Here is a 12,238-nt window from a genome sequence, read left to right as displayed (position 1 = left end):
AATTTAATGGCTGCTGTTTTAAATTATTGGAATTATTTGTTCTCCTTGCTATTAACAGAAAAGTACTCTTAAAAGCTGCTTTAATCAAGTTTTGTTTGCAAAGGACAACAATGTCTGTTGACTGGTGTCTCTATTGGATTAGCTGACACACAGCTTGGATAGATGACTCTTCTAATTAAATGCAAAAGCCAATAAATTGGGAGCATCTTTTTTAATTTAAAGAAGAAATGCTGTTTTAAAATGTCAGGGATTTTAATAAAATCAAAATAAAGTACTGGAAAAAGTAAGTAGCTTCTTTAAACATGTGGCCCATCAGCATGCCTTGAAATGCTTTATCTGAAGTTTGTGGCTTGCTAGAAGGTGTGTGGAGTTTAGAGAACTGGGGATGGGATCAAAGGTGGGGAGCTGGGGACCGATTCCATAATTTTGGAAAAACACAATCTCCAGTATAAGGTTAGTTAAAAAGTGAACATAAATTTTAATGTTAGCAAAGCATGATCTATCTAGATATAAAACACACTTCGAGTATAAAAATAATATTCAGTGTGTTCAGTGTGTTCTCACAGATAAAACATTTGTGAAGTATAAGAAGTATCTGAAGGGGTTGCATGAGTTTGCGAAAATGAGAGGATTTGTTTTGCTTGGATTATGTAGTGAGCTTCATCACTGAGTGGGAATTTTAACCTCAATTTTTCTTTTTTTTTCTTTTTTTTTTTTTGCAAGTAAATTTTTATTAATATTGCTCATTTGTACATAAGAACAAATACAAAATTTATACCATAACTCGCGCGTATCATAAGTCAAAAATACAACACAAAATTCTTTTAGGCTCCGCCGAGCCATAGACTTCCTTCCACACTTTTGGTAAGTATCAGATAAATTTGTATTCACGTATTTCATCGTTTTAATCTGTATCATTTACTGTTAGATTTAATTCAGTCCCGCCAGTGTCGTCTGAAAATTAGTTCCAAGATAAGTCAAATATTTATTCCAATTGTCATGAAATTTCTGTTCGTCTTGGTCCCTTAATCTTCCTGATATTCTAGCAAGCTCGATATAATTTTTCAACTTAACCTGCCAATCACTTATACTGGGTATAACTTCTGTTTTCCAGTTTTGCGCTAGCAAAATTCTTGCGGCTGTAGTGGCGTATAAGAATAGTATCTTATCTTCTTTTTTAATTTCTTTACCCATCATTCCTAACAGAAAGGCTTCAGGCTTTTTGGGAAAGGTATATTTGAGAATTTTTTTAAGTTCATTATAAATCATTTCCCAAAAGCCCTTCACCTTACTGCATGCCCACCACATGTGGTAGAGGTCTCCCTCTGCCTCTCCACATTTCCAACATTTCTTATTTTTCAGCCTATAGATTTTGGCTAACTTCACTGGTGTATGGTACCATCTATATATCATTTTCCATAGATTTTCCTTTAGTACCGTACAGGCCGTAAACTTCATATTGGTGTTCCACAATTCCAGCCACTTCTCAAACTCAATATTATACCCAATATCCACTGCCCATTTAGTCATAGCCTCCTTTACCTCCTCGTCTTTTGTATACCACTCCAGTAAAATATCATATATCTTTGCCAATATTTTATTTTTACCTTCTATGATTTCTATACTAAATTTAGATTTTTTATCTTCAAACCCTAGGTTCTTTTTATCTTCTTTCAGCAAATCATTTACCTGGTGGTATTGTATCCACCCAGTAAATGAATTTTTTATCTCTTCATATGGTCTGAGTTTGATGCCTTGATCAGTTTTCCGTATAAGTTCTTCATAGGTGGCATTCTTCCCTTCCATATTTATTTTTTTAACCGTTAGGACCTCTGTTGGCGAGATCCACCAAGGTGTCTTCCTTTCCAGCAAATTTTTGTTTCTCTCCCATGCTTGAAATATAGGTCCTCTAAAAACATGGTTCAGGAAGCTTCTATGTGCCTTCACCTTTCCGTACCATAGGTACGCGTGCCACCCGAACCTATTGTCGAAGCCCTCCAAGTCCAAGATGTCTCTATTTTCTAATCTTATCCAGTCTTTAAGCCAAAGTAGGCACGCCGCTTCATAGTATATGCTTAAATCCGGTAGGGAAAAGCCCCCTCTCTCTTTTTTGTCTACCAATATTTTCATTTTTATTCGCGGTCTTTTTCCCTGCCAGATATATCTCGCTAAAGCTCTTTGCCACTCTTTACACTGTTTTAACCCTTTAAGTATAGGTATAGTTTGAAACAGAAAAAGCATTCTGGGTAGTATGTTCATTTTTACAACCGCTATCCTCCCCAGGAAAGATAGTTTCATTCTCTCCCAAATTTCTAGATCTTTCTTAATGCCCCTCCAGGTGACCTCATAGTTGTCCTTATAAAGGTTAATATTCTTGGTTGTGATCCACACTCCAAGATATTTCACCTTCTTTACTATCTTAATTCCTGTCCTTTGTTCTAAGTCTATATTGTCTTCTTTACTCAAATTTTTGGTCAACATTTTAGTCTTATTCATATTCACTTTAAGTCCAGCCACAGCACCGAATTCTTCCAATTTTTTTAGAGCCTTTTCCACATTATCTTTTGGATCTTCCAATGTTAGTACAATGTCATCCGCGAAGGCTTTAATCTTGTATTCATTAAAGCCCACCTTGACTCCTTTAACCTCTGTTGTTTCCCTCAGATTCTTAATAAGTACTTCTAGCACTGTTATAAACAATAAAGGAGACGGGGCAACCTTGTCTAGTCCCTTTAGATATGTCAAAATATTCCGATGTGGTGTTATTTATTACAAGTTTTGCTTTTTGCTCAGAATAAATAGCTTCAATGCCCTTTCTAAATCTTTCTCCCATTCCCATCTTTTTTAGATTTTCAGTTAGGAAGCGCCAAGAAACATTGTCGAATGCCTTTTCGGCATCGATAAATATCAGGGCTGCCTGTTTGTCTATTCTAGTTTCCAAATATTCAATAATGTCAATCACATTTCTCACGTTATCCTTCAATTGTCTCCCTGGTAGGAAGCCTGTTTGGTCTTTGTGAATTCTACTAATCAAGACTTTTTTTAACCTTTCAGCCATTATATCCGCAAACAATTTATAATCGTTATTTAAAAGTGAAATCGGTCTATAATTCTTCACTTCTAAAGCGTCTACCTCTTTTTTAGGAATTTTTCACATTCAAAACTAGCGCTCAAGAGCCTGAGCAGATTCAAGGTGGATCCCTGTCAACTTCTGATGTCAGCAATCAGCTACCACCCCCACCATCCTGGACAAATAAATGTTAGGAGTGTCCCTTTGTTCACTCCATTCGCCAACTGCCATATCCCTGCCTCACTCTCCCTTCCATCGAGTTTTCCTTTCTGGGACAACTCTCCTGCCTCAGTTTCCTCACAGACCACAACCTCTCCCATCTCCCTACATACATAAGATATAGGTAAGCACCACTTCATACATTCTTCATCTGGATATTTTTGGTTCTCTGAACAAAAGAATAACTTTCAATCTATCTAAAGACAAGTTATAATTAAAGTAATTTTTCTTAAATAGCTAAAAATTAGTCTCTGTCAGGGAAGCTCACTGTTTCCTATACCGTCCAACATGTTTGAGATTGCAAAGAACAAACAAGAGATAAATTTGGATATTTAGGATATATAGACAGAAAGTAACTTGGCATGCTTTGCATCTTGCATACCTGTGGTGCCAGATGTAAAAGAGAAGCATGAGAACATAGAATTTTTATGTTGTTGTTTTTAAGGTTTATCAAAAGCAAAGACAGCTCAAAGAAGGAGAGAATGAAGTAGTCATGAAAAAATTACACAATATCGAACAATACACGCAGTATCAAACTGGTACGTAAGCAAAAATCTGATGAGACAGCAAGAATAATAAAATTAATCATAAAACCCTGATGCATTAAAAAGTTTTCAAAATCTGTCTGAAAATGAGAATTACAATATTAAATACATTTGTTTTTCAGTTTTATAATCTTAAAAACAAATTAGAATAAAATGAAGCTTTAATAAATAATAATAATAATAATAAGTGTTCTCGTAAAATGAGAATGGATTGTGTGTGTGTGTGTGTGTGTGTGTGTGTATGTGAGAAAGAGCGAGAGAGATGAACTGAGCAAGACAACAGAGTTAAATGACTGGAACAGAAATTAGAAATGGAATAGACATAGTGCAACAGACATGTTTATATGCTGACTGGATGAATTTTAAGACTGGCATTTTTTAAAAACTTGCATGTAGAAATTGACAAGAACTTCCAATCTTCTGGAGCAAATTTTGGCATGCATGTAGGGGATTGCTAGGAATAGGAGAGGAAGGGGAATTCCTGTTTTGATTGTGTGGAACTCTTTCTCTAGCAGGTTGTCGCTGTTGGTTGTCACCTTTAAATCTTCATGCTATTTATGTGGATAATAACATAATAAAACGGGAATGCAAATTTTTGAAATGGTGCTGGAGAAGAAAGGGTATATAGGTTTGATATAAAGGAAACCCAACATTGGGCAGAACTGCAGAGAAACAAATGCCATATCCAGATGTTATCCCTGTCACCCAGTCCCACCGCTCATGGTATAGCTTAGAATCCTGCATGTTCTAAATTGTGCTGGGAGCCTGCAAAAATATAGAACGCTTCCTGCTACAGACCTTTTCCCTCCGATGCATGGAGGGTGGTGCAGCTGGGTGATGGCAGGGGGGAATGACAACAGCAGCAGCAAATGTGTCTCCCTGTTCCCTCATCATCTGAGCCCCAAATCCCTTGCAAAACATGGAGAAGAGGTGATTTATGATGATGAGGCACATTCCAAGGAAATCTGTGTACATTCTCCATTCCATTGTTGAGGCCACTCCCCAGTGTTTGCTACCATCTCAGTTGGGGCAGGTGGTCATTAGAGAGAATCACACTGCAGCTTGATCCTGATTTCTTTTAACTTGGACAAGAACAAATTCCAAAGTGGAATTTGTTTGAAAGTGGAAGCTGTTACTTTCTACCTTTCAAGCAAAGGAGGGGGAGTGTGGGAGCCCTAGGATTGCCCTTTCCCCCCAATCCCCTGAACTCTGATTTAGGGCAGTGATTATCTGCACTGGGCCATTGACTTGGGCTTCATTTCACCTTTGCGCAAACTTGACTTCAAGCATGTGTAACCAGTTGAGTAGCCATTGGACATAAGAAAGCAAACATAGATCTTCTTTCCTTAATTTGCCAGTGAGCAAAGCTGAACTATCATTGGGAGCAGTTATTGCCTGCTGATGTATATTCCTTGAGAACTACAGTAAGGTGCAGAACATGATAGGTGGCAGAGCTAACCAGCTTTTCCAAGTAGTAAACTAGTGGTATGCTAGTGACAAAAGGTTGTGCAAATGGGTGCAATTCAATTTGGAATGTCCAAAACATTGGGCTCTCCTGTAGGAGATTGATATTGAAGTCTGGATTGCATATTGTTATTACAACACGATTTAGTCCTAGCTATGCTTATAATCTTCTCATTTTCATTCATCTTTCCCCCTCAGACTTTATACTCCTAGATCATCTGCATTAATTCAGTATCATCCTGATTACACTCTGCTATTTAAATATTGCTGATAATGATCATGCACCTTCTTCATACTGGAGAACCATGTCACATTTTCACTGTATTAATTTATTTTCCTTTGTCATTGTGGGTTGGTTGATTTCCTGTGTGCTTTAGCAGTTTCAGCTTAAGGCAGCTATACCTCATGACTATTCATTTAGTTTGCAAACTATTTTATCCTGAAGAAGGGCTTTTCTACCTGAAATACAGTGGGAATATCACATACTCAGTTCAAGAAATCTGTGCACCTTCTAGAATTCTCTATATTAATAGTGTTAACTTCTGACCAAATAAAATCTGCCTTGGTGGGAATATGTGGTTTGTGGGCTTCTTACCGGGTAACTTATACGATAACTCATCATAACATGCAGGATCAAGAAATAATTTCTCTTCAGGTCAGAAACTAGTGATCTTTTCTCCCCTCCTCACCAAAAAGGTACGCAACTCTTCCTTTGTGGCATGCAATTTCCTGCCCGCTCTTGATTTTTATTGATTCCTGTCTCTCTTCCTTTAGCATAAGGCCACCAGATTCCTTCTCCAATTTGAAAAAGACAAGTCAGACTTGTATTTAATGATTTTATGAAAGCTCTAGGGTCTCTTATGCATTTCTTTTCCTGCTGTACTCAGCATAGACAGACACCCCCCTCCCTTTCCACAATCGCTCATTGCCTAGGCAAGGCTTCCAGCACAGAATATATAAGTGAGGTCATGGCCAACTGCCCTCCTGGGCCTCAGCATGGCTGGCTGGCAGATTCTATCTGCCTCTGCAACCTCATTGTTACCATCAGTGGGATGGCACAAGAGCTAATACTTTTTTATATAAACCCCTTACATTGGTGCTTCAACTGCACTGACCCAATTTCTATGAGCGTGCAAAGCTGAGTATATGTGGCCTTGTTGAGCAAGTATCAGATGTTCAAATGCAGCATGAAATAAGACACCCTTGAAATCTCCAAGCTAACCAGGCAGTTAGTCCAAATGTATCTTACAAACAGGGGTTTCACTGGATGAAGATGAATGCATGTAAGATGTGCACCATGATGTCCACTTCCACGCTTCCAGCTTTTCATATGATCTTCTCTCCCCTATTTGTATGCTGGGAAGTTACTCACTGCTGTACTTTTATATGGGGGAGTCATTTGACTTGCAGAGCTGGAAGGCATCCTGAGATTCATCTAGTCCAACCCCCTGCAATGGCCAGCTGCTGGAACACGCAGCTGTCCCATACAAGGATCAAACCTGCAACCTTGGCATCATCAGCACCACACTCTAACCCACTGAACTATCCAGGCTGGTGATCAAGACTCTGACATTCTAATCTTAATTTCTCTTATTTCATGGAAGCGACCAAGAAACTTTGGATAGTGGGCAGAAAAGTTTTGGTTGAGGAAACGTTCTGGTTTTGTTGTGTTTAATGGCTCTGAGTTTTATGGTCACTTAATGCCGTGGTTTACAGCATGCTGTCATCTGCTTTAGGCCTGCTTCATATATTGTCATTTTCCTGCACAGAGGAAACATACATCTCCCATAGTGTCTGAAGCAGGTTTAAAGTTTATTTCTTTGCACTTCAGATATAATGGCAAATGTGTATTTTTTGCATGAAACTTGCAAATGCCGTGTGGGAAGTGGTCTTTGGATGACTGGGAGCAGAGTGGGAGGAAGATTTAATGCAGAATGCCCTGTATATAGCTCATCTTGCATATTGGCTATTTAGTTGCCTTAATGTGTTATTCATAAAGTTTATTTTAAACTTAAAAAATAATTTATAAAATGTTTTAAAAGTGTTGTGGGTTGTTTTGTCATTCCCCCCTGTGCCTTTGCACTCACTATTTCTGCCTTCTTCATGCTTCGTGTAGATCCAAGAGTCTTCAGTATCTCTTGGGTAGTGGTTTTGGGATGTATAGAGGGTTTTTACATGTTGGATAATGCTAGTAGTTTTATTAATTCAACCTATTAAACAGTACAAAGTTGATCGTAATGTTTTAAAACGCAGCTATACATTTGCTTCTCTTTTATTGATTGACATTGCCGGCATCATTAAAGATGTATAGTTTGTAATTGATCAGTCCAGTCACCGGGTTGCATGAGCGGTGCTCTTCTTGCACATGGGTGTTTGCGAAAAGTGAATTCTCTCTTTTCTTCCCCACTGCAACCCCCAGGGGATCCACAGAGATCTCCTGAGATGTGGGCTGGGGGAAAAGAGCTTTCATAAGCTGCCTCTGCTCAGCTTCCCACTCCCACTGCAACCCCTCACTTTACATCCCAGGCCTTTCTTGATGCTCTCTCAACTTCCAAGGGGGCTGGCGCTAGAGCAGCAGAGGCACTGGTGTTTTTGTGGTTTTCTGTTTCCTCTGCTGGGACACTGGCAATATTTTAGGCCTCCTTTCACAAAACAAGTTACTCATTGCTGTTTATAGCCTGTTCTTTTCATGGGAGCTCATTTTGAGTGTCTCTAATCAAAATTTGGAAGCTCCCAAAGCTAGAGGAAACTGCTTTGGAGGGGTTTCTCTGGGGCTCAGAAGTTGCCCTGGAAGTTCAGCATTACAAACATGGCTTGAGCATACCAGCAAAAAATGTGCTATGACCTCAGAGTCTGACTCCCCGTCTTCAAGGCATGGCGCCATGGACTTGGAGGAAGTACCAGAGGGTCAGAAGGAATTGTGTGCTCTCTACTGCTCCAGTAAATCTAGCAAAGGAAAAGGCCATTCTGCCAACACCTCTCTGGCCTGAGGAAGTAGCACTGACACCCTCCAGCTATGAAGACTCCAGTCCAGAAGCTCCAACAAAACCACTGTGTTGTATCCAATGCTAGTCCTCCTCAAAGTACACCCACTGAAAATAATGGGCATGACTCACTTAGGTCTATTAATTTCAGTGGGCTTACTCAGAGTATAACTTAGTTGGCTACAACCCATTTTCCTGCCTCACGTCATTGGAGTCTTATTGCTGCTGGAACAGACAAAGCTACTATAAGCTACTTCACCTATTGAGTGAGTAGGTGTGGTGAGGGACACACAAGCACCCAGATGGAGCTGTGGCTTTATTTAATGCTTAGTCCGGGTTTATCTATTGCCTAAACAACATTCTAACCTAGCTTCACTTTGAACTCTGCATGGAGCTGTCCATCCTAGACTTAACTTGGCCATGTCTAGAGCTACCATGCAGAACACAATGGAAGTATTGTGGTGTGCAATTCATGCCGTCAAAATAGTGCTTTGATTGCTAGTTGCAATACTGCTTGCAACCCAAGAGACACGTTTGTTTCCAAAGCATATATTCATTGCTTCAGTGGTGCTGAAAATTGAGAATTGATCTCATCAGTTGGCCTTGCTACATCCGTTTGTGATAATGTTGTATTGAAGGTTGTTTGTCTGTTTTCCACCACCCACACACTTTTGCACCATTTCAGTATAATCGTTCAGGACCACTCTTGGAGAAAACACAAGAAACCTTGTTATTTTCCCAGGAGATTCTCTCCTGCCCCTGTCTCTCAGTCTGTGATTATCTTTCATAATTAGATAAAACCTTGATATGTTGTTGTTACCAGCTCATTGAGGAAATTGCTTTTTAAAAAATCTACATTAGAAATAATTGTTGAGAACAATCTTGGCTTTGAATTTCAAGGGCGTTGTGGACCATTTTAAAATGTCTCATTTGCTAGACACACTTCCTTAGACATTCCTTAGACAGACACACTTCCTTAGACCGACAATGTGGGTGCATTGGTCCATAGCCATTGTATATTCTGCTCTTGCAGACATCGGACATTTGAGGAAATCAAAGAATTGTTTCTTGCTTAATCTTTGCAAAATCAGCAGTTATTGACAATAACTAGTGGTGAAATAATGCCACATTTTATTAAAAGGTGAAATATCTCCCTATTTATTCACCATATAGCCTGTTATTGGCCTCTGTAGTGGGTTGCACAATATACTGGAAATGGCCGTGTTAGTGTACACAGGAGTTTTATTGGAGGCCCATGGTGAGCTTTATTGCCTCTCCAACATTTTATGAGAGTCCATTAAAAAAAGATACTTTAGACTGAGCATTTACTGCCTGACTTAAAACAAAGGGTTTTTAACTGTGCGAGATGACTATAGGCTTGCTTCTTATTTCTTGGACCTGATTAGGAAGGAATTTTCTAATATAGGTGTGGAGAAACCCCAGGGGCTGCAGTTGCCAAGGTGCTGCATGTACCAGATCCATGCAGGCACCAGTGATTTTTCCCATCCATTTTTGTCACACAGGAGCAACACCATTTTCATACCATTTCAGTTGCTGAATGGCAAGCTGTTCCCTTTTAAAATTCTAGAGTGTTTAAAAGCAGTTTGGGGACCTAGGCAGGAGAAAGTGGAAGAGGAGCTGCTGTGTTTAAAAATGAATTGAGAACTCTGGTGTTCACAGGCATTTCCAGTAGACTTACTAGATTGAGGCTCTTAAAATCTGGCTAATCCATCGACTTTTGTTGTCGAATAGATCACACAGCAATAAATAGCTGTCTTATCTGACCAACTTTATCTATTTATTTACATTTGTGTCCTGTCTTTTCTCCATGGAACAGTTTCCATTTAAATACTGGCCAAGTCTGAGCTTCAGGATGTATTTGCCCAGGATAAAAGTGGCAAAGTTTCTGTCTAGAGTGCTTACAGTATAAGGCTACACTCCAGAATAGTATTTGGCAGTATTGGTGGGGCAGCACCTCTCATTTGACCTCTAGTCAGTTACATCACTCCTGCTTACCAGCAGGGGGAGGCAGCCACAAGGCCCGTGTGGTGCAAACCCACCAGCAGGAGGGCTGAATTGACTCAGCCCGTGATTTGCACCTCACCCATCCCCTCTAAGCAGCAGCAGTGCGACAGACCATAGGTCAGGTGCATGGCAGCGCCCTGCTGTACTATTGACTACTGATATTTGGGGTCTTATGTACCATTGACTATAATGAGGCATTATGAGCTGGGGGAAGAAGTCCTCCCATTTTCCCTAGGTTAACACATCTCTAAATAGGACTTTAGCATGTCTTAAGTGTGGGAATCTGGAGCATTTTGGAGCAAATTGGCTGAGATTCAGACGGCTGTACATGCAACTTTTTGTGAGTAGTGGAGGCAAAAAACTGCAGGTGCAAGCAAACACTGGGAAATCCCCAACTGCGCTTTTGAGTATTCACTTATTGGAATACAGCCGTTATTTATAATGGCCACCATGACATTTTTCTATACATATCTGAGACACACACACATGTGATAAAGCTGGCAGTGGCTCTCATTGCAATTTTCTTAATAAATTTGCTCTTTCTCTTTGTTTGGAGGACCTTGTTAATTACCTTCTTTCTGTCGGTGCAGGGCTGCCACAGAGGGTCTTTCTCTCAGTTTAATGGAACGGCTGATTCAGAAATATGATGAGCATGTTGTGAAGATGCTCACGGTGCAGTACCGAATGCACCAGACCATCATGCAGTGGGCTTCCACTGAGATGTACGGCGGCCGCCTCACGGCTCACTGCTCCGTTGCGCAACATTTACTGAGGTAAGTGACACTGTGCCTGCTTGCTTGCTGTTTCTCCTGACTCTAAACATTTTCAGTGCGGATTGACATTGTCAATTAATATTGATGGAGAATATGCAGGGTTTTCTGCTATCTGCAATTATCCTTTTTTCTTTTTCTTTTTGCCTCTATTTTAGCAAACCAGGGTGGGTGTTTTTTTATCGTCTTTCATTTAGCAAATATTGATCTTGGTTTCCCCTGCACTGGTTGCAAAATAGATTTATGTGCAGTTCTGTTTTTTTTTTTTTAATTTAAGTAAAGCAAAGTTATATAGCAACCAGTTCTATCTTGTGGGCCTGATTTTGCAGTCACTGTGGGCCCAATGGCTTGCACATACCCAGCCGAAGTCTTTGGGGTTGAAATAGCTGGCCCTCGTACCACAACGATTTTTGAAACTAAGATTCAAGGGCAGTTTGCTATCTGGGTATTTTTATTTTGTTTTGGGTGGTTGGGGTTAAGAAGTAGTAGAAAACAAGTTTAGAGCCCTCTTGGGTACTTGAAGCCTATTCCATGTCTCTTTGAGTCTTAGCCTTTGATTCCAATGCCCAGTGCAGGCATAATAATATTACCGATTGCTTTAAAAAATTGGGAGCATGCCGTGCACACTCTTCTATGGATTGAGGAATATCCCTCTATGGAATGTCACTCTAATCTTTCACTGTTGGGTGTGATGTTGTTTGTTCAACAAATGAATAAGTCTTTTTTAGATGATCTTTATATGTAGCATCATCAGTGTGCATAGCACTTCATGGATTACATGTCAAGGGGAGGAGAAAAGGGACAGGGCTAAACAGGGAACAATATCTGATTGTTTTAGTTACGAGGTTAGGGTTAGGTGCAAGCTGGGTGATGGCAGGGCATGGGAACCAGGCAGTTGTTCCAAACATAATACGTAATTTTTTAAACTTATAAAACTATATGAAACAAACAAACACAAACAAACCCAAAGCCTATGCAGTATATTGAAAGATCCAGTTTTTAAAAGGCTGCTAATATGAAACTTCACTGTGAGTTGGGCTCATATTGGCCATAATCTGTTATATCTACTAGTAGCAACTGGAAATTGCTGTCAGCAGTGCTCAGAATGGAGTACTTGAATTTTTATCTTTGTAACCACTAAAATGCAAAACATAGCAGGAC

At 39.7% G+C, this 12,238-nt stretch overlaps 1 protein-coding gene across 1 annotated transcript in view; it reads left to right on the top strand.

The window, feature by feature from the left end:
- IGHMBP2 (immunoglobulin mu DNA binding protein 2) overlaps positions 1–12,238 on the top strand; it is a 66,787-nt gene that overhangs the window by 29,178 nt on the left and 25,371 nt on the right. The window contains exon 9 of the mRNA XM_083417591.1: positions 10,898–11,080. Within this exon, the coding sequence (XP_083273717.1) occupies positions 10,898–11,080 (183 nt within the window). The remainder of the gene's footprint in view (positions 1–10,897; positions 11,081–12,238) is intronic.

Source organism: Podarcis tiliguerta (assembly GCF_965153285.1).
Source record: "Podarcis tiliguerta genome assembly, chromosome: 1".
Lineage (NCBI taxonomy): Eukaryota > Metazoa > Chordata > Lepidosauria > Squamata > Lacertidae > Podarcis > Podarcis tiliguerta.
The sequence above is the reverse complement of the archived record's forward strand: the minus strand, read 5'-3'. Positions and strand labels throughout refer to the sequence as shown.